The sequence below is a fragment of the Amyelois transitella genome, chromosome 16 (assembly GCF_032362555.1).
Source record: "Amyelois transitella isolate CPQ chromosome 16, ilAmyTran1.1, whole genome shotgun sequence".
NCBI lineage: Eukaryota > Metazoa > Arthropoda > Insecta > Lepidoptera > Pyralidae > Amyelois > Amyelois transitella.
In genome coordinates this window covers 3,651,400-3,677,020 of record NC_083519.1, presented here as the reverse complement: position 1 = coordinate 3,677,020, position 25,621 = coordinate 3,651,400, and the positions used below count along the sequence as shown (strand labels likewise).

At 36.5% G+C, this 25,621-nt stretch overlaps 2 protein-coding genes across 3 annotated transcripts in view; one reads left to right on the top strand and one right to left on the bottom strand.

Moving 5' to 3' along the window:
• The first annotated feature begins 126 nt into the window (after window positions 1-126).
• Window positions 127-10,861, top strand: LOC106129662 (titin). Its single transcript, XM_013328270.2, has 5 exons — window positions 127-704; window positions 2,124-2,200; window positions 3,124-3,306; window positions 3,528-3,580; window positions 3,696-10,861. The coding sequence occupies exons 1-5, from the start codon at window positions 532-534 to the stop codon at window positions 9,198-9,200; spliced, it is 5,991 nt and encodes a 1,996-aa protein (XP_013183724.2). The 5' UTR covers window positions 127-531; the 3' UTR covers window positions 9,201-10,861.
• Window positions 10,116-25,621, bottom strand: part of LOC106129663 (synaptic vesicle glycoprotein 2C) — a 26,590-nt gene continuing 11,084 nt past the window's right edge. For both annotated transcript variants that reach the window (XM_013328272.2, XM_013328274.2), the window contains exons 2-12: window positions 20,847-20,971; window positions 19,314-19,373; window positions 17,734-17,829; window positions 15,915-16,048; window positions 14,842-15,032; window positions 14,047-14,195; window positions 13,635-13,865; window positions 13,217-13,394; window positions 12,105-12,367; window positions 11,599-11,758; window positions 10,116-11,101 (exon numbers count right to left, since the gene is read on the bottom strand). In XM_013328272.2, the coding sequence (XP_013183726.2) occupies window positions 10,918-11,101; window positions 11,599-11,758; window positions 12,105-12,367; window positions 13,217-13,394; window positions 13,635-13,865; window positions 14,047-14,195; window positions 14,842-15,032; window positions 15,915-16,048; window positions 17,734-17,829; window positions 19,314-19,373; window positions 20,847-20,883 (1,683 nt within the window). In that variant the 5' untranslated portion in view covers window positions 20,884-20,971 and the 3' untranslated portion in view covers window positions 10,116-10,917. The remainder of the gene's footprint in view (window positions 11,102-11,598; window positions 11,759-12,104; window positions 12,368-13,216; window positions 13,395-13,634; window positions 13,866-14,046; window positions 14,196-14,841; window positions 15,033-15,914; window positions 16,049-17,733; window positions 17,830-19,313; window positions 19,374-20,846; window positions 20,972-25,621) is intronic.

Below are 25,621 nucleotides of genomic sequence, written 5' to 3'. Positions count from 1 at the left end.
TCGCCTGCATCTCTATGTTCCCATTTTCGTCTAAGAACGATGTGGCAACACTCCTCATATTTTTTTATATTATCTTCTGGTTGGTACTTGCTGACGCCTTCTATCCGGCTAGTTCCGGTTTGATAAATTAACTTCTTTTATAAATATTTATAATGAAACATAGCCATTAAAATTAAATCAAATAAATACGTTTCTAGTAAAAAATATAATTAAAATTAATATCATAAACATTTTAGTGCTGTTATTTTATTTACGTTTATTAGTATTTTCAGTACTGCCACTCGAACGGCCGAAGAAGTAATATCGTACGCAATCGGTGATATTTACAATTATTATTTTGCTACTGTTTTGGTATTGAACAAGGTGAATTGTATATTTTTTAGTTCACAAAAGAGTACCAAATGCGGAAAACTATTGAATAATGCAAGATCTTATCATAAACTAAAAATGTTATTATAATTGTTGAAGTCGGCATAGTGGCTATAGTTGTCAAAATATGGTCGTATGTTTCGCCTGAACAGATAAGTGGTGATGTGTGAGCAAATTGAAACGAATTATTTGGACGGGGAAGTGGTATGGGTGAAACTGGGATCATGCTGGTGGCCCGGCGAAGTGGTGGGCCCTGAGAAGCTCCCCCCAGATGTCCTGCCGTCATTTCGAAAGCCACCCATTGCGGTGGTAAAGTTTTATCAAGAAGATACATAGTAAGTTATAAGCTAGTTTTTATTTTAAAACTACTTGCGAATGCCAATGATAATTACACATTTGAATTATATAAGATTAATAAATGTTTTAATCCTTAGGCAGCTTGATTCTCTTTGTTCCAAAACTTTATTTTATATTTGGCAACTAATTTAAAATATTTTGTTTCTCTAGATGCTATTTACTAACCTGAAGTAATTTGAATAACAAAGCAAATTTTTGCTTTATGATGAACAACTATGATTCAAATATTTTGAAATTATTATTGCTATCTTTGAACCGGAGTTACATTCTAAAAGAAATATCTAAACCTCAGAAAAAAACTTTAAAAAACATTTGGTCCATGTTCTAACCTTCACAAACATTTGATTTTATGAACGAAGTAAGAAACATCCGTAGATAAGTATATTCCACACCAAATTTCACATAATAACATAGGAAGCATAAAAGGATTACATAATTAAATTGAAAAGAAAAATAATAGTAAATACCTAACTGTTGGAAATTTCAATTTTATGTACCTTATAGTCAGGATTACTTAACAGTAGTTTCGTATCAAAATTTAAGCAAACATAACCTCTGGCCCTGTCTACTCCACAAAGGATAAAGACATGATTGTATGTATTTATAACCTCTGAAATTTATGTCTGTGAAAAGGTTTTTAAAGTTCCATTCCTATATTCCACTTGAATAAATTGAGATGTCCTAATTAATGCAGTTACTAGAGTTCAGACAAGCATGATAGTATTGATAATGTCATCATGTCTAAATAAGTAACAGAATCTTTAATGACATCTGAATTAAGTCATACGGGAATAGATTTATTTTCTAAATAAGATAAAAGGTATCGCTAATTGACATTAACATAAAATGTTATCTACTACCGCTAAGACTGTTGGCTCTTTTTACTCTGCAAGGAATATAGACATGATTTGATGTGAAATAATATGTTTATATGGATGAACTAATGCTCCCAAAGTGCAGGTCTAGAAAAATGCAAATAATCATAATCACTGCAAATAATCATAATCACTGCTCATATATCCCTCGTGTGGTTGACAAAGCCAACAGCCTTAAAAAGACTGACAGGCCTCATTCGGCTGTTAGGCTGTATGATAGAATTGAGATTCAAATCTTGATGGATGCTAGCCCATCACCTAAAAGAAGTATCCCAAGTTTGTAAGACTATCCCTTAGTCGCCTTTTACGACATCCATAGGAACAAGAGGGTCCTATTGGACCTATTCTTTTCTCTGTTGGTGCTGGGAACCACACAGCACATTATATATAGATCTTAAATTTAAAATATCACATATAACACAATCACAAAATCATATCTCTTTCTCACAGGAGAAGGTAGAGCCTATTTATACAAAGACATATTATGCAGCTTTCTAATCATGTATTTCTATTGCTTTCCAGTGAATATGTCAAGAATCAGAATTCGATCTTTAAGTACAACTGCAGTCGTAAAAATGAATTTATTAATAAGGGATTGTGTAAGTTATTAATCTATTATTATTTTACTACATAGTAGCTTTGTTAGCTGGTCTTATATAGCTAGAACAAAAACATGAAGTTTTTCTATAATGTGCAATATTACATAATATACTAAGCAAATTTTACTAGCAAGTAGTACTTCCTCCTGGTGTTAGTCCCCGTTACATTCTCATCACTCTGGAGAGGAGCCTGTGGTTCACCTTTGACCATGGATCCTGGATGAAGTGAGTCAGGTTTTGAAATTAAGCAAATCCAGTGTCCAGGGGAAACTGACTTCTGTTGGATCATGGTTAAACATTCAGTTGCCTGAATGTGCTGTTCACAGAATTTCCCTCAATGTAACAGCACTTAAACTATTGTACATAACTCAGAAGCAGTCATTGCTATATGGTTGAGTTAGGATTTGAACCTAACAGCATTACTTAAGCATTTTAGTTGCCTGGAATCTCAGCTCTAGAATCTAGTATCAGTATATACCTTAACTGTTCCACTACCGATGCTCTAACCAAAAACCGTCTTTACTGTCCTTAGTAAAAATAGGTGGTGGTGGTTGAACCGTTCCAAACTAAAAAACCATGATGCACATGGTTCAAATCCTACCATGGCCATGTACTAATAATAATTTATCTGAGTTCTTCACATTAGTTTAATTGCTAACCAATGTTGTTACAGTAAAGGAAAAGTTTATTTCAGTATCATTGTAATAGGCCCAGCCCTGGAGGCAAGGCACGATCGATGCCGTTTTTGTCGCTTAAAAATCTAATAATATTGCTGTTTCACGTCATAAAAAAGCGAAAGAGCGATAGTTTTTCGCGCGATAAAAACGGCGTCGCGCCTGTTATGCTACGGGACAGGTTTACCAGATAACTGAAAACGCAACAGGAAGATAATAAAAGTAATAATAAATTAATATATTTTGTAGACATGTATCGAACAAAACATGGTCACATGGAAAAGTTTCCTGAAGATGTTATCCGGGCTGAAACAGCAGTGGGAGGCGACATTGAAATCCTCACACGAGAAGAATTCCAAGAGCCTAAAAAGGAGAGTTATGCAGGACTTTTCGGTGATTCTGCTAAGAAAACACCTGGATTTGCAAAAAGAGGTACCTAACAATTATATATAATATAAATTCATACAGATTAAACTAACACAAAGGATAATAATTTTTGTACTAACACCAAATCAACAAAACAATATAAAAAAACCTTGGTGTTTCATACACAGTATCAATAATTAATAAATAAAATAAACATATATGATACATAATACATATTATTTTATACAGCCACAAAATAATTTAATATAAAATATTGTTTATTTCAGGCAAAGGCAGGCCAAGGCTTACTTCAGAATCATCGAGAACCCCAGTTAGAAAGGTAACATTATCTTCATACATTGACATGTTAAAATTAGTCCTCCTAGTAGAAATCTATGAACATCTAGGTAAAGATAAAAATGATTGCTATAGTAATGTTATCAAAATTTTTCCAGATTAAAGAAAAAACAGATTACAAAGTTCACATTCTCCTACAAGGATCAAACACACCCTCCAGTCAAACAGCAGAACCTTCTTTAACACCTTCTACTAGCAGAGTAGAGTCTGAAGACACAGAGCAGACAGAAACAAATCAAGAGCAGCCACAAACTCAGGAAAAGCCCACTGTATCCGCCCCGTCAACTCCTGTCGCCTCAAGTGCTGGTGGAATTTATTCTTGTCATGCTTGTTCCTTTTCCACAACTCGCCTTAATGTTCTTATTTTACATAACAAAACTCATAGTGTTAGCTTCACACCTTACACACCATCTCCAGTAAGAAAAAAACCAGCAAAACCAACTTCCAAGGCAACACCAACTACTTCGAAAACACCAAAAGTTAAACGCCCTCGAAAGGAGACGCCTGAAGGAAGTTCTAAGAAATCATCACAAGCTAAAAAACGCGTATCAGAAGATGCCAAGAAAACCAACACAGAAGCCAAAAAAGCTAAAACAGATGAAGAAATAAAGAGTAGTCTTTTAGCAGATTGGGATGACGTAGAAGATGAAGAGTCAAATGATGACTCTTCTGCTATGGTAATGGCTGGATCACCTGAAGTAGCAGTTGCGGCCGAGTCGCCTGCAGTACCAACCCCAGCCGAATTGCCAAGTGCACAAGTACCAGGAGATATTTCGCCCCCAGTAAGCGATAAAGCTGAGCCTTCTAGTGATTCAAAATACGAATTTTGTGAAGACGAAGACTGGTCACTTGAAGCAGATGCTGGTCGAAAAATTCCTCGTGTTACAAATCCATCCAAACGAAAAGAAGATGCTAAGAGCCTTAGCATAGATGAAGATGATGTTGCAAGAGAGGTAGCAGAGTTATTGAATAAAACAACAGTGCCTGAATTGCCATCAGTACCAGATTCGTTGAATGTAGAGGAAAATTTTCCTGAGCCCTCTATTGTAAAATCTCCGGACAAAAAATATGATGAACCTGAACCTTCAAAAAGTTCAGAAAAAGTGCCTATAGAAACAGCACCAATGAAAGCAATTTTTAAAACGAAAACATTTTTTCGTAGCCGACACTCAAGAAGTCAAGATGCAATAGGGAAATATGTGGCAGAACAACTAAATGCTGTTGAAAGAATGGATATGTCAGAAGGTGAAATTAATGGATCTGAAGCGGTTTCTTCACCCGAAGCGAGAGATTCACCGCCTATTGAACCAGTCAAAGTTGCCAGATTGGCACCCAAAATACAACTTAAAAAAATGAAAGCTGAAGCTGCTTTGCAGCAAAGAGAAAAAGAAAAACACAAAGAACTGGAAACTGTCAAAAACAAAGAAATAACACAAGATGTAACTGTCTGTTCAAATGTTACCCCACCTGTGTTAAGTGTTGCGGATAATAAATCACAAGAAGCTATAATAGAGAACTGCGACGTGAAAAATAATGAAATAGACAGTAATTTACCTAAAACAATTCAGGATGTTTTATATCCTACACAAGAAATAAAGCCAGTAAATGAAGAAACCTCTGATAAAAGCCTCATCATGAGTCATGAAAATAAAGAAAATGTAGTCAAGATGCTCAAGCGCACACCGGAATCGAAAGATACTTTTATAGATACTGAAGATGATAAGATAGAAACACCTTTTACAGAAATATCTGCTGAAATTGACAATGAACCATCTGCTGTTGAAAAGTCTCTCCATCAGTCTATCGAACCATATATGAATGAGTCCACTGCATCTGCTGTTGACGCTTTATTGAGTGTTTCTCGAGACGCGGACAGAGTCACTAGAGTGATCAGTAACGATCTTCCTGAAGAGTTATTTGAAGATGACAACAAAGATAGCATTGCGAATAACTCAGTCAATGGTTTAAATGAAATAATAGATGAAAGCAATGCCACTAAAAATGTAGAAAATAAACAAAATGAAATTAACTTTAGTAAAGATCTGCAAATAGATTTTAATGAAGACAACAATTCAAACACCAATGTTAATAATACAATTCAAAATGAAGAAGATAATAAGAGTATTAACGATAAAGTGGTTTCAAATTTCAACAATGAACAACCTGAAGACGTTAAGATACTTATGAAATTGCACACCGAAAATGTTCCGTCTGAATCAGATCTTCAGATTGCAGAAACCCTTCTTAATTTACCATCAACAACAATACAAAGTAAAAATGTAGCAGATCATCAAGAAATAGTAGAATCACCATCGCAAGTGGAATCTGAAGTTTGTACAGAAATGATGGAAACTCAGGAGGATATGGAAGTAGATAGCCAGGTTTACGATATACCTGAAGAAACCAAGGATTTAAATGCAACTAATAAAACTGAAACTATTTTGAATAACGACAACACAAAATTACGCTTTGAAACAGAGCAAGAAAAAACAGAAAATGCATTAAATGCCGCTCAATCATTGGTACAAATGTCAGAATCTATAGACCACAAAATGAATATTGTGGAATCAAACATAACTAAGAACGAAAAACCAATTTCGGAAACATACAAGGCAAACCAGAAAAATGGGACTGACAAGGTAGAACAAAGTGTAGAACAGAAAGTGTCTTTATTATCTACAGATAATACTAACGAGCCAGTACCAATTAAATCAGCGAAGAAATTTGAGACAACATCATCGAAACTTTTAAAAATTTTAGAAGAACCAATTCCAACAAAGCTCGCAATTCCTAAAGCTTTAACCACTGCAAAACAAATTATAATTCCTGGGAAAGAAAAGATTCTTAATTTTGACGTCGCCAAATCATTATCAGGGAAAAGTCAATCTCCAGTAATAATTCGACGTGCAGCTGCTAACAAAACGTTACTTAATAACCTTGGGGAGTTAACGGGAGATAAAATAATCCTGTCCCGGAGTAACAAACCACAAGACGGATCTTCAGTTCAAACATACACAATGCAGGCAGCACCAGAAACTTCAAAGGATTCCAATACTATCACTATAATACAACAAAAGATAAGAAAAGTGCCCAAAACTCCTACAAAATTACAAAAAGGAAAATTTCAGACCAATTCTAATTCTCTTGTCAATCCACAACCTGAACCTAAAATATTAAACGAAGCTGCTAATGACGATGCCATGTTTGACATAAACTCTATGCCAATAGTTTTATCTGATGATCTCTTAACACCAGAAAGCATTGAGAAAATGCCTATTGTAATGTCTGACGGCAACCTAATCCCAAATACTGTAAACCCACCTAAACTAGTTAAAACAAAGCAGACTGTTGTGGAAACCGAAAAGATTTCAGTTACTACTGGACCAAGTAAGCCTGAAGTGAAAACGTTACTAATGAATCCCGTAACCGAAGTTAGTAAGATTACTACCCCAAATATATTATCAAAATCGTCAAAATTACGCGGTGGTGCTAAACCTATGTTAGTTATCGATAAGACGACAGGAGCTAAGAAAATTATTGTAACGAAAACTGAGCCGCCTGTCAAAGAAATTAAACAAGCTCCTACAATAATACAGCAAGTGACTCAAAACACAGGAAAAGGCGAGAAGTTTATAATATTGCCTACAACAAACTCTCCTCGGCCAGGGCGGCCGCAAAAGATAGTAATTGATCCGCAAACAGGGAAAGCGCACGTGTTAGTGTCTAAGGGGCCCGAACCAACGATCTCGATTCCCGAAAATAAACCTGTGTCGGCTAAGTTGATACCGTCGTCTTCGTCGAACGCCAATGCACCCGGTAATACAGTTATGATCATCACGAACGCTCAGGGAGCGCAGTCGAGGATAGTCCTCACTCCGGAACACGAGAAAATTCTGTTTCCGAACAAGCAACAGCCGAATATGTCACAATTGAAAGCTATTGCTCAAAGGGCGTCACCCAGCTCTGCTAATGTACAAAAAACTATAATAAACACATCGGCGGCTGTGAAAACACAAACGAAGATAGTTCCAAAACAAAAGAGCACCATAATCACTTCAAAGGGCCAATTGATTGTCGGTGGCCGAGTCACCAGCACCGCACAGAGTGTACCCACAATGCAAGAAATACGCCCCAGTCCCAAACGGATCCTAGCCGCCGAACCCAAGAAAGTCATTCAAAAACCTGCATCTGAACCGTTGATATTTTTGCAACAAAAATCCGGTGCCGTTGTGCAATTGACGGCGTCACAATTTGAGCACTTCAAAAGAACAGGTCAAATTGTGCAGAAAACGCCAGCTCCGGTCGCCGAAAACAAGATCATAGTCCAAAAAACTAAAACTATATCACCAAACGAAACGTCGAAGCCTAGAATTAGGAAAACGGCTACCGAGTCGCCGATGCCCCCGAAAAAATTAAGGCAGGAGATAGCGATCGCGCCCGCGCCCGCTCCCGCTCCCTCATTGGCGCCCGTGCCCGCGCTCGCCGCGCTCTCCAACAGCGGCAACCCCGCCTCCCTGCTGCAAGCCACGCACTCCGCCGGCGGCACCATCGCGACATCCACGTACCCAGATTTAGACAACTTCGAGGAGCTGCTGCCGTCGACCGCTATAGTGCGATCGACAGAGCCGGTCCCGCGAGTGGAGGTACCGTCCCCGGCGCTGCGACAGGAAGTGCCTGCGCCCGCGCCGCCGCGACCGGAAGCGCCCGCGGCCGCAACACAGGAAGTTCCCGAGCCCGCCCCCGCGCCTCTCTCCGACGGCCAACTGCTGGCGGTGCCTGGAGAGCACTTTGGCGGGCCCCCCGGTTCTTTCTACCTTTGCGTTGAAGAAAATGGAACTCTCACGCCGATAGATAACCGACCATTAGTACTCGAGAACAATCAGTTGGTTCCGATGGCGGTCGAGCCGTTACCCGTTCTCGCCCCTCAACCCGAGCGCAGAGACATACTGGAGGCGGCGCTCGCCAACAGCGACGTGTTCCACGCGGACACCCCGCGAGACGACGCGCCCGACTTCCGCGATTTGAATGCCAACGTCTCCGTTCACTGTCGCGTCTCGGAGACGAGTACGACTCTGAATCAGCCGATAATGACGCCGGTCGAGGTGCCTTCGAAGGGCGACAGCGAGCCGACAGTCCCGTCGAACCTGGAGGACGGGCTCGCCGTCATCGGCGTGACGCCACACACGGTGCCCACGTCTCTGGAGCTGCCGATCACGGTGACGGACCCGCGGATAGCGCCGAAAACGACGGACCCGCTCAGCGGGACGAACTACGGGACCACTTTATTGCCGTCGCCTAATACGGAGATGACGTTCGTCACCACTGAGGAGGTGGAGATGTCTACGGCGGGTCCGATATCGATGCCGCTGTTGACGGACGACGAGTCGGTGGGGAAGTCGATGCCGATCCTGACGGACGAGGTGGCGGAGAGGACGGTGTCGTCACTGTCTTCGTCGTCGCTGGAGGCGCGCGAGGCGGAGGAGGAGGGCGCGTGGTCGCGGCGGCTGCTGACGCCGGGCTCCGACTCGTCGTCGTCGTCGGCGGAGATCCCGCTGCAGCCCGCCATACAGCTGTCCGTCAACGACCTCTCGCGACACAGTTAAACATCGCACGCGGAGTGAACTCGGGGACGTGTGAGGTCCCGCCTTCAATTTCATATAGCAACACCCATAGACACAGAAAATTCTACGATTTCTGATTTCACACGTTTCCAGTGTTTATTGTGGTGTCGTTTTAAAATTCATTTATATATCAATTTTATTTATTGATAGGCTTTGAAGTAATTTTTTTTTCATTATATTATGTGCAATGGATTAAGTTTTAACATTACTTTGCGGATAATGTTTGATTATCTTTGGGAGATGTTACGCGTGACTTTGCCTCGTTGGAAAGAATTGTTTTAACAGCGTTCAGTTGCTGTTGTGTTAATGTTAAGAAAGTGAGCTTGTGTGCGTTTGAAACGCACCTGTGTAAATGTACATAGTCTAAACGCAAGTCTATGTCTTATTTCTACTTGATTGAAATAGGTATATTGCATTATTGCATACAAATTAAAAATTACAATTTGTACATTTAAATTGAATTATGATATTGTTGGATCGTGACTGTAATATATGAAAGTTAGGTATAAAATATTTTTATAACGAGTAGATAACTGATTGGCGTGCACGGGCATGTCGGTGTACCTAGTGTACAAGCTGTGTGCTTTTGTGGTGTCACAGACACGTCTGTGGGACTTAAAGGGACTCTAGATTCAGTTATGTAATAATGAATGACTATATCATAATTGTAGCGTTAATGTTAAGTACAATATTGTTGAGGTAACTTTTAAACATATGTCTAAGGCACATATTGATTTGTTTGAGTGAACTATGTCAGAATCTAGATCGGACTATGAAAATGGAGTCTTAGTAATTAACTTCTGTGTAGTTTCAATAAAATAAATTTTAATCAAAGTAATGTTTTTATTATCTGTCCAACATTCACAATACAACATTCAAGCGAAATAAAACACTATGGCAAGTTTATTATTGTTTACTTAGTAAAAATTTTGGTATTTTACATAAACTGAAGATAAATTTTGTGGTATTTGGTTTGATAACATATAAAATGCGATATATTCAAATTATATACATTCAATCACTTAGGTAGGAATTTATATCACAACTCGCAAAAATTAAATCTCTACAAACTACACTATGCACTACGGTAACAATTGCTAATTTATAAATTCGTAGTATGAAAATAGTTGCACTTTACAACAAAAATAAATGAATGACACTTAATTCTATAATACTTCATCTAAGCTTGGAAACTTCGTTTCAATATTTCCGTTTTGTATTTTTCAACAAAACAAAAATAAGTTATAACAACCTACAACAGTCAATTGTTTATTACTTACATTAATATCTTTCGTACTTTCATTTGTTTCATAAATTAATCTTTTAAATATAACATTGTACAAAGTGAAAAAAAACTAGTTACATCATTGATTACGATCACAAGTCAGGCGGTTTTGGTAATTTTATTCCCGCTCTCATACCAGACTTTCTACAAATTAATTAGCCCATGTATGATATGAATAGTGTTACAAAGTTAGAATACATCCATAAGATTTCGCAATCTTGGATTTTATAGATACATATTCGCACCAGAAAGAGATACATACTTTGTCAACTACTGCTTATGCCAAGGATATGTTGAAAAGGGAATAATTAATTTTTTTCTTATCTAAATTGCGTAATAAAACATACATGTGCATTGATTAGAAAAAAATTGTCTATGGTACTGTAGCCGTCTGACGTGAGATTTGGCGGGAAATTACTGCAACGCTTGCCTTGTGGTGTTGGGCAGGAAGAGGCACATGAGACCGCCGCTGGCCAGCAGCACGGCCACGATGAAGGTCGGCGCTGGGCAGTACGTGTCTAGCAGTGCAGCGATCACCACGTTACCGATTATACCGCCAAGTCGAGCCGCCACCATAGATACGGCTACTCCGGTTGCTCTGAAATTATATTTAGCTATGAAGTAAGGAAAGGTGACTCCAGACTACATAGAATAATGATTGTAGATGTAGGTATCTAGGGAACACACAAGGTCAGATAAGCTTTTTCGATAGGTTTTCACTATGATGGGAAAGACGTTAAATATGTCGTCTTTGATTTAATTGCATTGCAACTCAGAGTCACGTCGGTCAGACGGCATAACTTTTAATTCAAATCCGCAGCAACGATTAACGGCCGGAGGATTCTGATCATTACCGCTACTGCAAGATCCCCTGTAAAGGTTGCTAAGATCAGACAGGACGGAAGTCGCTTCGTGTAAAAACGGAGTTAGGTACCCAATCCAAGATTCAATTCCAAGAAGAGCGAAACCCACACTCGTCTGCCCAGAGATAAGGACTGCAAACAGACTAACGCCAAAACGATGTTGCCCACTAAACACCATATAAATTTGAATAATAGAAAAGTTCTGAGATAAATTCAATACCTAATAACGTACCTCAAGTTAGTAGGGAAGACTTCAGTGATAAGACAGTCGAGCGAAGCGTTGCCGCAAGAGATGACGGAGCTAAAGATGGCGCTTACGATCAAGTTGTTGGTCTTGTTGTACACGAAGTACATCGCAGCCGAGCACAAGCCGGCCGAGAACGTCGCAAACACTGTACATACATATAATTATTGATGAAATCCATAACAACAGTTACAGTATATGTATTGTTATTTATAACTGATGAAGTCAAAAAGTATCGAACCCAATTTACAAAAAGTTTACAAAGGCTACTTTTATTTCTTAAAATTTTCAAGTTCAGTTTCTAATCAAGATGTTGCAGTATCAAAAATAAACTAGGGATTCAATATGTACATAAAACGATAGCCTTTGTAGACTACAAAGCTGTGCTATGGAATCTGTCGTCGGATTCGAAGATAGACTAGGTAACTTGGATACTTATCAAATTTCGAACATATTTAAGCGTTAGTAAAAAAAAACTACACAAGTGAACTCACCTAAGAAGAACTTTCTGCCAAGCCTGTCCATGCCTAACACGGCAAAGATATTCGACGGTATCGCAGCGGAAACCGTTATAAGGGACTCCATGAACACATCGGAGTGTATGTGAGACTCGCACACGTGCTCGGCGGAGTGCGTCCCGTACTGCGTGACGTAGGCCGTCACCTGGCAGATGTCCGCTTCAGCGTTGTCGTGGGTCCGAGACCACTCGTCGAAACGATTGAACATCTCGGGGAACCACATCATAAGCCCGTAATAACTGAAAGATGTAGATAGACATTCATAAAAACATTTATATTTGTTGCGTTGAACGTCGAAAGCGCGACCGATATGAAAAAAGTGGCCATACAGAAATAAGGGCGGAGAGGTGAACTTCGTTAGTCTCAATGGAATATATTTTGTTATTCGAAAACATTTTCTAACTAACGAACCGACACACTATTACTACAGTAAATTTTGCAAACTTGACCCTCAGGGCATTTGAATGATATGTCTATAGTGAACCCTTCTACACCTACTCAAAGAAGATCGTCATCATCCATGTCCTCTACCCACGCTGATTACATAAAAACAGCACCATACCAATATCTTCCAAAAGTTCAGCTTTCTCAATATGGCATAACCTTTTTTTATTCACGGCATCTCGTTCTGGGTTTCTTACGAGTACATACCTATTGATGATTTCCTTATCACTAGTTTTCCCAGGTATTACGACTTACTTATTTGCTTTTAATGATTTAAAGCAACCTACAGGAAAATTGCATGTCTATTTAATGCCTACAGTCTGTAACGACTTGATTATTTTATTGACAAGAAGATAATTATAGTTATTATATTTTACAGTTACGTAGATATGTATTTACCTCTAACGTAACCATAATTGCTCTAAGAAGAAGTACTTATAAACAATTTAATTAGCAAATAATTGAACGCGTGCTTAGGTCGAAGGAAGTCTAAACCTGTAAAGTCTCTTAAATGTTACCAAGAGTGAGTAGATAAAATGTGAAGTTGATACAGATTATGGTGAACTTAAGTATTGACGGCACGACCAACAATTTGCTGTGAAATTTGGTCAATAGTGGGTAGACGGAGATTGAAATTAACGTACCCAATATGGAATGTGAAGTTGATAGTGATAGAGATCGCGGTGAACTTGAGTATTGGCGGCACGAACAACTGCTTGCTGTGCTCCACTATATCGCTCAGCATCCTCCTCATCTTGGACTTCGGGACTTGCGGCTCCTTGTCCACGGGCTGTTTCTCCGGCTTCTTGTGTATCGGCTCGTCTGTTTATTTAAAAAGTTTTACTTTACATACACATTAAGTTTACGGACACAAAATAGGTAACATTGAGAACTATTTTTGGTTTTTCATTTACTATTATCCGATAGGAATCATTATATTATTATCTTCTTATAAAAAATTGCAGCATCTAAATATAATCGAATGTAAATACTTGTATGTATGTACCCTCGTGGAACTATTCCGATACTGGAATATAGGTTATGTCTATTTAATTACATTACCTATCAATATTTGCTTGACTGGGTATTCCTCCTTGCTTCGGCCGGTGTTCATGAGGTAGATACTGCGGAAGACTTCCATGGCTTCCTCCTGACGTCCAGTAGTGATGAGGAACTTAGGAGACTCTGGTAGCAGAAACAAGAGAGCCGCTACCAGGAAGGAAGGCAGCGACATAACTAGCAGGAAGATACGCCACGAGTTGTACACGAAACCACCGGACACTCCGCCGATTTCTGGAAGAAATAAAAGATGGAATTTTTGAGGTACATTCCGACAGTCAACTGAAATTTTAATTTATTTTATTAAAATAAAATAGAAAATAAATAAAAGAAATATAGTGGTATTTTTCTTCTCAGCAGAAACCACGAGGTACAAGTGCAAGAGTTGATATAGAATTTAAAATAAAGAACTCACCACTAGGAATGATAACCCAAGCGAGGCCGGCCACGAACAAGTTGCCTAGTGTCCAGAAAGCCGCCATGAAACTCAACATGGCGCCTCGCTTCTTCTTCGGCTGGAACTCCGCAAAGTAGGACCAGATCACAGGGCCCGACCCTCCTAGCCTGAACCATTGAAAATTGTAACGCAAAATTAATTGGTAACAGAGGGATGATTTATCGACGAACCCTGTTGTAGATTTTTCTTTTACATATTTTTACACGAGAGATGATGGTGTAAGGTATTTTCTGAAATTCGTTTGCGATATTTGTGTGAATAACAACAACAGAAAATATAACTAAGAAAAGCCCGAGTAACTAGGTTAATTTGTAAGTACTAAGTATATTTTTTATCTCGTTTTAAATTTATGAGGAACAAGAAACAATAAAACGAATTACACGCAAGTCGGAATTATGCAAAGAAAGAAAAGGCATTGAAAATTACACAAAATAAATAAATAATAGGCGGTAAATTTCGTTTTGTTTTGCACGTTAGTCACAGCTTTTTGTAAAGAGACTTTTCATTCATGAATGTTTTTCCGGCATTTCTGAAAAATTTGAGGGATATTTTATATGTCTAGTGACGTAAAACCAGATGAGTTAGATCCGGGTTTATATCAGCTCAGAAAAACTCTTAACTTGGTCACGACTCTGGCTAAGTATCAGCAATTAGAATTGACGGTTTCAGCAGAAGGTATCCGGAACCTAATATTTACATTAAAATCTCGCTTTTATTTATGTTTCCACATAATAAAAATGAAGTACAACTTACGCAGCACCGTTGATGAATCGGAACAACATGAACAGCTCATAGTTTTGGCTGAATGAGGAGCAGACGATGGCCAGCCCATTGATGACGGAGATGGCAATGAGCACCCGCTTGCGGCCCAGCGAGTCCGCGACGGAGCCCCAGGCGTACGCCCCCACCATCATGCCGATGAAGATTATGCTGTTTAGCCATCCCTGCAAAGAATATTGTTTAATAATATGATAAAAAGAAAAAAGTTGACTGGCAACACGCATAGCAAAATCCAGTGAACTGTCCTTCTAGGCGAGATATACATTTTTTTATTCCCATGAACCAATGTTTTCCTCTAGAAGCGATTGACTAACGCTATGTTATTATTGACTGCAAAAAAATTTAAGTCATCCTTTTCTTATAATAAAAAATAACATAAATCAATGATATATTTTTAATACCTATGAAATACCAGTCTTGACAGAATTGATGACGCCTTTGGAATTTAGATGTGTTCTTTCCTGATGAATTTGCAATTCGCACGTCCGTAAGAACAAATACATGACCGAGCCGAATATAAACCCAGAAAATGTTTTGACACAGTACCGCTTATGGCAAATATGTGGCTAAAGTTTTGAGGAATTCACAAGTCGAATTTAATCGTCGGGATGACATCATGATATTTTTTATGATGATGCTTGAGATGTAACGCGTCTTGTGGTTTATACATATGATAACAGTTTTATAATTTAATTTGCAAGCCACTCCGGAGGTGCAACTTAACCTTACACACACACACATTAATACATGCCGTAAACGGTAATCAAGGCAGGAAGCTTCCGCTGTTAAATGTAGTTTATAAAAAATATTTTTATTATAAATATATACTTAATCACTTTATTCATTATTATAGAAAAGGACGATAGTATTGTACTGACTTGAAGAGGAATAAATTAAAGTAAATAAATATATATTTCATACTAGATTTTACTTATATTGATTTGAGTTGCCGTACTTTTCCGATGTGCTGTTAACAACAGGATTAAAAGATAAAAAGCTTTAAACTTACTCCTGACTTTTCTAAAAAAAAACTAACTTAGACTTACTTTAGTCTGAGTGCTGAGGTCTAAGTCGCACTGCGCGGACGGGAGGATGAAGGACATGGAGATGACGTCCATCTCCTCCGACGTGCTGACGAGCCCGCAGACCGCCAGCAGCAGGTAGTGGAAGCGGCCATATCCTACGTAAATGTGGAATATTGAATAGAAATGACTATTGAAAAACCTATATATTTTTGCTATAGTAGTTCATTAGTTCATTTCTTTCAGTACTATAATGTAGGTAATCAATCTTGAGACATCTTTTTGTTGAATAGAATAGAATAGACTAGATTTATTTTCAAAATTGGATACAAGGTATCACTTATTGACGTCACATAGTTGTTGAAAAATACATTTTAAAAATAATATTACCTTAGTTTATCTTTATTTCATTGCCTAAACCAATACCTAAGCAGATCTTACCAAACCGTTTTGGCACTCAAAATCATCGAGAGTTGATATTGGCATTGAATTAAATATAAAATGTTATTTCACTACGAGTATCACAGATCTGTTAGTTAATTAATTATTTATGAAAAAACATGTTATTAGGACAAAGAATTGATACCTTTAAGTAGGTATCAATTCTTTACTTTCTGTACTTTATATTTTGAAATTTGAAAACGGAAGCATCAACAAAATTATAAGTAAAAAAATGTAAGTAAATGCAAATAATTTCATTTTAATTATAATTTCATTTTAATTAAATTACTTTACTATGTATTCAAAAGTACCCGTAACCGCCGAGCTTGCATGAAGAGAGTCATGAATGTGGATGAAGCGAAGGAAGTATGCAGAGATCGTGGCAAGTGGAAAGAAGTAGTCTAGTCTAGTCTAGTAGTAAGAAAGAGGCGTGATTTTATGTATGTATGTATTCAAAACTGGCAGATTTGGCAGAGGGAAATCTTCTTGTCTAGAAATACTTAATATTCTGTTGTTTATTAAGGGCCATGTCTTATTATAATACTCGTATACTGTCTCCAATCATCGTAAACAGACATCGTCACGCGGCGTTTCTCAGAAGGGTGGCGTGACGTACGGAAATGCGGCTGTGGAATGCCAGCCAAGCGATGCTCATTCACAATTCCCGCTAACATTTGTTTACCAGCTCAGGTTTCTCCACGAGGAGCCTTATCGTGCCGTAATAAAGTGTCCGGTACTACTGGGTTATAGCCACTGTAAGTTCCATAGAACTATATCGAGTTAAGTACACTTGGATGTGTTTACAAACATATCAATTTACAACAAGTAATTGAGGACAGATTGAGTTGTAAAATTGTTAAAACGCATTATGAGGGTTATGTTTTTAACATGCAAATTATTGAGGACAGTATGTTTGGAATGATAAAATTACCTACTTTTATGAAGTAATTTTATGAACATTGTTCTACATTATGTAATAATGAAATTTAACTCTTTATTTTCAACAGAAATTTGAGTAGATATTTATTTACAATTTATGAGTTTGTTGTGCCCATTCTGAGGTTGATAACACAAACTCAAAACTTACTAAAACTGAATATTGTATTTCATTACACCAAATTTTACATACAACATTTATTACCTGTCCCATACTCTTCTACCGGAAACTTAATAGTTTACAAATAATAATATTTAAATGTTTACCAAAATAGTAAGGCATAATTTTCTAGTCGATTTTATACATAATCACTTTTGCTTCATCCACATTCATCACTCTTTTTAAGCAGGCTCGTCGGTTTATGGTAGTTTTAACCTTTTGCCATTACGTCCCCAATTTGACCTAGGTATGGTAGTCTTCCAACGTTTCCGCTCACACTTTCCTTAGTCAAGATTTTATAATTACCAGTTAATTCGATGGCTCGCTCGAAGTCAGCTTTTTCCGAATTGGAGCCCTTCTCCGGATCAGCCTTGACTGGTGTCTTCAGCGAAGGAACGACACCTGAAAGCAAGACACCATTAATAATTTATCTAAGAAAATAAAATGTACCTTACAAATACGTCTTTGTATGATACTCCTGAAGATCTTCTGATCTCTCTGCAAAAGTTCATGAAAATTAGACCTGGTTATGAGTTTGTTTATTCACGAAAAAAAAAGTTTTATCTATAAATATTAGCATCGCTTTGCAGTTGACATCGTGAGTTGCACATTCAGTCCACCCTATATGTAGTAACCAGGATCCAATATGGGTTAGGTTACCCTGCAAGGTTGTGGAGATCAGACGGGTGTCTCGTGTAAAGATTTGGCCTGTCTTCAAGACCCTGGTTCCACTCCAGGTACATGGTCATAAGCGGACCTCTCCAGAGAAGCGAGAACGTAACCGGGTCTAACGCCAGCGAAGTGATAGGTTTATAATTAATTTATAAAATACAAAATGAAGTTACCTAAAATTTATCATTTTATTATCTTTAACTATGTTTACCGACTGGTAAACATAGTTAAAGATAATAAAATACTTATATAGAAAATATTCAACCAAACATTATTTACTGTGTGTATATCACGACTTGACATACATATAGTGAACTATATAAGTGAAATGAGGTCGACAGTACGATTTTCCTGAAGAAATTCCCACGGCAGAGGTCATGAAAATTCAGTTGGGTTATGGATATATTTAATTGTAACTTGTCATATCTGATTATAAACATGTGAATTATTCATATTCATAAAATAGAATTATTCTGATAAAATGCATTAAGGATATTACATAGTACATACAACGTTATTTTAAAAAAAAACTAATAACAGAAGGCGTAACAAGTGAAGCGCGTAGAATCTACCGGAAGTAATTTATATGTAAAATAAAACTACTATCAATATTAAATACGTTTTGTTTTCGGAGTCACCTAGTCTATCTATAATGCTAACTTTGCATTAGAAATTTGCTTGCTCCAAAGTGTTACATCAAGGTTATTAATTTCCGGTTAATTGCTGCGTTGTTGCAATTCAGTAGTATTGTGATTTCTAGCTCTTTCTTGTTCGCGGCTCCGTCCGCGTGACATTAACACAACAATTGTCATCCCTTATGGTGTAGTAGTGTAGAGAGAGCCACAAGTAATGCGAGAACGAATTTAAGTACGATGCGTTTGGGTTCAGCTGGATGGCTTAGTTACGAAATTGAGATTCTGAGATATTGCCAAGTTGTATCACAATGAGTAAAAGAAAAAAAAAATTACATAAATACATATCATCACGTCTATATTCCTAGCGGAGTAGACAGAGACAGTCTTGAAAAGTTTGAAAGGCCACATTCAAGTGAATGAATATAAAGATAATTCCTTTTCTTGATTAACGCAATTTATTGCAATCTACGCGGGATGAAGCTTTCCTAATACGAGTACATAGTAATTGCGACTTGGCAGTTATGAATGATGATCTGATCATTAAAGGTATTATATAACGTATATTACTACAATACTTACCAAGGTCAATATTTTTGGAGCCTGGTCCGTTTAGCTGGTTGTCCCCTTTTACATCACAATCTGTAACAAACACATAACATGAATCCCAGACCTTTAACAAACCTTCTGTTTCAGTTGGGTAAAAAAAATATTATTTTAATTTTGTCTAAATTTTCGAGGAACATTATCAAATCACATGGGTCACATGATACCATACATTTAGATTCATTAGTATTTAAAACATTATTGGGAAAAACAATGGGAAACTTTGAGTCACATTCAGCTTGACCTGTTTATCACTTAACGCTTATTAACAGGTGGAAATCATTAGTAGCTACTGTAACATACTATCAGTCCTGAGAAGTTAAACTATTGTATTCTTCTTTTAAATAGAATAATTTTTCCCAGATTTTATTAAAGTTGCGTTTTTAATTACAACAAGAACCGGTAAATCAAAATAATTCCAATAACGTTATAAATTATTTTTTTGACCGCTCAAAACATTATTAATTAATATGGAGGTAAGCAAATCGGAGGTAAATTGAATTTATCCAAAAATGTATCCGAGTTCATTATACCATCGTGGTGTTCACCTTGACTCTGTCATACCAGGGTCTGCAATACTGGAACGGAATCGAGTGAAATGGAATAATTATTGTTTAAATATAAAATTTCAAAGTCGGCAGGTATAAAAGGAAAACTTTTACTTGAAATAATTTGGCCAAGTCATTCTGGTCGACACACTGTTATATAAACATGACATTAAGGACGTTTGATTGGCACAGATTTATGTAACTTAAAAATAACGGTCTAGTTTTAACGTTAAGGATGATACGCAATGTTGTCAACATATCGTTGATTTTTTTTTGTTAGCCTTTGCTTTTTCATTCATTCATATAATCACGTCATTATTCTTGCGGAATAGACAGAGTTAATTGCCTTCTTATTCAATATTTATGAATACCATACTTGACTTTCCTTAATCTGAATATGTAGGTACATTACCCTAGTACTTTATTTTCCACGTGGGAATTACTTTTAAGAGAAATAAAATAAGTATTTGTTTTACACAGAAATGTTTTGGTAGTACAATAAAGTACAGTTATTTTATCAATTTAAGGTGCTGTTGTTAATATTGTACATTGTTTCCTTTTATAATAGAAAATAGGATTCACTCCATCTTCTCATCTTTATTACTCATCTCCTCTCTCGCACCCCACCTCAGGATGTAACCGGGAGTAACATTAAGGGAACAATGCTGTAGTTCATAGTACCTATATGTCGTGCGTGCATAATTCCCAATAGGAATTTATGATGGTACCCGCAAGCTCATATTATGCTTATTCACTCTTGCCTTTAATATACCTGTGTAAGTTGTAGGCATCAGAAGACAAAGGCACGGCGAGGAACTTCCAAATTTTAGCAGTTCACATAAGATTTGGCGTATCAAGAGAACTCTTATCTCTCTCTATAGATACGGCGGGCCCTATATTTCTTTGTGCATTAAAGATTTACTTAATATGTATCCAGTAATAACATAAATGTATGACTTACTGTGAGGTTTCTTGGGCCCGGGGTCAGTTTCTACCATCCTATGCGGGCAGGCGGCGGTCGATGGCTGCGCGGGCGCTAATACTCTAACTCACTGAGATGGTCTTTTCAAACGGCGCAGGCCGCGTCTGCAAACAATGAAACCACGCTTTATTAAACCGCTCGATTTACGCAACAAAAAAACCCAATTCAAGAAATTCAAATGGAGACTGATTCCGTAATCAAGTGGTGCGGTTTACATGTATGAATGTATGGTTACCATACGTTCTGGAATTATTCAAACCTCCATATAACATAATCACCTTCCTAAGGATATCTCAGTTTTCTCTTCACATAATAAAAATCCCTAACGCCCCTTAAACCTTCTAGGTAGATATAAGTATATACTAGGTATAATAACTGCTATTGAAGACAGGAAGTGTAATGTGAAAGTCGTAATTTTTAATTGTAGGTACCTATGGGTGTTATTTCTATATAAAATAATAATAACTTTAACAATAATAAATTTACATTTACCAGTATACGATGTAATTTCACGAGTATTATTATTGAGATTTATGAATTTCACTTAAGGCAACAATCATAAATGTAATTTATTTTCTCAAAAAGATCCGAAGGGAAATGAAAAATAAATAATACTGTTCAGTTACTCAAGTTATTTGCAAAATATGTCTTGGAATTAGATACACTGATACTGCTTTTATTGTAACTGTAGGAAATTGAAGGTCGGTTCATTTTGAAGGACATAATTGAAATAAAAAATATTCTTAATATCTTGAAGGCACTCGAAGAGAACACGGCTGTTGAAATAAAATGTATTTTATTGCTCATCCACCAGATGTGCAAAATAAAATTTTAATGTGCAATAACTATAAATCTGCATTATCAATGTGCGTAATCCTCTTTAACCTGTTGGATGGTGACCATTGCAAACCAAGTATGCTGTAAATAACTCTTCAATTTAAACTGCAAGGAAGGAGGTTTTAGGTACAGTTACTTTATTTTGTTAATACGTACTTTTATCTTAGAATTTGTAGTAGTTAATATTTATTTATCTGATATCAATTTTGATATACCTATTTGGCAAGTACAGTTAACAATAAGCCAACCTTCCATATACAACATATCCCTAAAGTATATGCTGTAGACTTCACTTGGCGTAGCTGTTAGGAATTTTAACTATTTTAATGCGATATCGAGGCGGCGTGAACTGTGGACGTAATCAGATTACATTAACTTTGTACTCCACAATACCGACTTTGTGTAATGATCCCGTATCAAAACGGTATTGTTTCTTACATTGTAGGCTGTTCCCACCATCTCGTAGGTATATTGTCTTTGATTAAAATAAAAATTTATCTTTTTTTATTGTATATAAAAAAGTTATTTTTTAGTTTTACAAAATTATGTTATTTTGTTTTAAATTTTAAAGGAGCATATTTCACACTGTTTAGGTACATAGGTACCTCTTTGACATTTTAGTTATGAAAGATTTTTATTAATATTGGTTTTAATACGACTTGAGAAAAGCTACAGAAGGTTTTTACCTGTATCAAACAACGGCAGTCACTTGGATATTATATGACTGTTTATTTTTACGGAGGTTTGAAAACGAGATTTTAAATTTTGTCATTATTAACATTTTTAGGTACATATTCAAAACCTCCGATACCTAAGGTTTGAGGTTTCGGCAGGTTTTGAATATGAACGCTCTCGGCTCAAATTTAAAACGTTTGTGTTCCAAATATGAAAATGGTCGGCTGCGTGACTCCTTCAAGAAAATCTGTGAAATCGGAATTTCATCTTTACCAGATGTTAAAACTGAGCCTTAGATAGTGACAGGCTACTAACCCCGTGGCCTTAAGACAAAGCTTCCTAACAAGTAACATTGCTATATAACATTGAAATCGTTGGCAGCAACTTAGCAAATATTTACCGAAATCAGAATGTGAGCACACGCGAAACACCAAGCAATGAATCTATCACATCCGTAAGATAATTCTAAATTTGATACATCAATGACTTTTTACGACCTTCGAATTGAAAATATTATGATGTGCGCGTGCGCTGATCGTAAAAGCGAAATAAATCGCGTTCTTGGCTGATTCACATCCCCTCGGAATTATGTAAGGTACTCTCTTGCCGGAAGCCTAACTCGCCTGGAAATTTCTATAATCCTTTCCGTAGTGGATTCCTTCAAACTACCTATCAGATTTCAATCTATTATTAAAATTACAGTAAGTACCTATGATTAAAGGTGGTTTCAGATGTGCGTTTATTGATAAGGCATCCATAATTTTTTTTAGCTTATTTTTTTGGTTTAAATTGCTTTTACATATTTGAGTCTACGGATTAGGTCTATGGATCCTATAAGGGTATATGGATTCTATTAGAGTCTATGGGTCCTAAAGAAAAATCAGTTTTCAAACCATTTACAGAAAATACTTTGTGCACCATGAGACTATAGGCAAGTAGACACTACCTACATATATCGATGGAATAGTTACAATTGGTGTTTAGTTTTCGGTTGTTGATTTGCTTTGAAAGTAGAGTATCATTGGGCCTGTTTTTTATTATGGGACAGATGAGTGCGCAGTGACAATGCACGGGAAACAGCCGTCAGCGCAGGCGCAGACGTAGCCGCAACAACCAGTTTACATGATACTTAACTTTTCTTCGTTAATTTGATAAAAAAACAATAACTAACGATTACTGTCCTCCTACTAGTTATTTTAAGTTCCAATCATAAGTTGAACAGTCCATTTGCAAACTTTCCCACATAAAACACAAGTAGACTATGAATGATAAAAGGACAAACAAATAAAAATATCTTCCGTCCACTTCCTAACTGTCAGTATACGGAAGCGTCCTCCGTGTATATTATGATAAGTCTAATTAAATTTACATTGTTTCGTGGGAGTGATGTTCAGTCTGCGGCGGAATTATTATAACGCGACGTCCAAGTCCTTGGCATAGCAGCATGCGACCATATAAATGTTACTCATGATATAATTTTTTATGCCTGTTTCAAGAAATAAATAATATATTATTCTGCATATTTGCTGATAGTAATGATACGCTTGATAAATTCAGAATCATGGGCATAGACTGAAACATAAATTAAAAGAATGTTAATGAATGCAAAATCGTTATATCTACGAAAAGAAAGAGAAAGATAATTGAGTCGTAGGATTAAAAAAATAATTAAAATAAATATAAAAGGTTGTTACTGCATTGAGTTATTCGATATCCTTGAGCGATTGATAAATTTAGGCATTTAATCACAAATGTGGAAATTTTTATGGCCCGATGTTTATAAATATTTATTATTGAAAAAAGTATTTCTAGAAATTTCTGATAAATGCCAAAATGTCAAGTTTTCCTTTCCATGAATGAAGATTATGAACGCGGTCAATTAGCTAAATAAACCTTGCACGAGCTATTGACTTTTGTTTAGACACGTCTAATTAAATCGATTAATTAACTGATATAAGGTTATATACGACATATTATGGAGGTAAATAATATTTCCATATATAAATATTTATATACTTTTTTAGCTTTTGCTTTTTTATAATGTTCGGCATAAAAGATTATACATATTTTTTATTAAAGGTAACTGTAGTATATAACTAACAAATTATGTATAATTACGTAACTACGATATTAAAAAGACCTGACCTACCCAATCCAAGTTCACGGTTAAAGGGCGCACCCCGGGTATCAATCCCGTGAGATGAAGACATAACCGGGACTAACGCCAGGAGGAAGAAGAGAGATATGGAGTTATATATATATTAAAAACTGACTATGTCGGAGACGAGGAAACAAAAGTGGAGTGAGAGTTGTTTCGGCGCCCTAAAAAATTGCAATGGAGGATGCAACCGGGAATACTCTCTATTACTGAAACTTGCCATAGATACTTAGGTACACACACTCAATGTTTTTATCAAGTTGTTTATTTTTAATATAAATTCCTATTGGAGTGAAAATTATGTATGAACCTATATTTTATGAAATATTTGATTCGCTTAAACCGTGATTACATTTTCGAGGACGGTCAGGGCTGTGCAGGTAGGCGGGTGTGGCGGGCACGCAACAGGTTAAATGCGTGACCAAGGACATTGGAGTATGAAAAAATTTTTAAGAAAAAAACAACGAAAACAAACAAATGGAACTAAATCTTAAAGTAAGTTTCCTTGGGCTATACCAACAATTATCATGGGAATTGTAAGATAAAACCAAACCAAACCAAGTTATATTCTACCCGTGTATTAAATTTCCTCAAAATCTGGCCAGTAGATTTTATGTGAAAGAGTAAAAATACATATCCACACATCCTGACAAATATTTTCGTAAGGTTGTGTGGATATGTTTTTATACCTTATATTAGGTAGGAATAACGGATATTGACTACTGTTTTTTTCAGGTTACTTTTTTATTTCAAATAAATAAACCCTAAGGTTTTAATAAAAAAGAACTAACAATAGCATAATTTAAAAAATAAATTTAGTCAAATCAGCCTAATATATTTAAATACTTGATACAGATTAACACCGAATCTTAATCCTCTAAACTAAATGGATTATATTTCTTATGTTATAATAAATAAAATGTTTTAACGATCGCAGCTATTAGGAAACCATTTTACAAATACTAATAATAAACTTATGTACAGTAGCGGAGTGACGTAGCGTCGGTGTCTTTTGTTTAGATTATAATGTCCTATTGACATCTTGCAAATAAAACTTTAAATTTATTAACAATGTTTATATCAG

Bases quoted from the DNA above. Each gene is read 5' to 3' on its own strand.
- LOC106129662 (XM_013328270.2), top strand. From the start codon at position 532: ATGTGTGAGCAAATTGAAACGAATTATTTGGACGGGGAAGTGGTATGG. The intron at 2,201-3,123 runs GTAAGTTATTAA...TATATTTTGTAG, and splicing joins ATTTATTAATAAGGGATTGT to ACATGTATCGAACAAAACAT. The intron at 3,581-3,695 runs GTAACATTATCT...AAATTTTTCCAG, and splicing joins CGAGAACCCCAGTTAGAAAG to ATTAAAGAAAAAACAGATTA.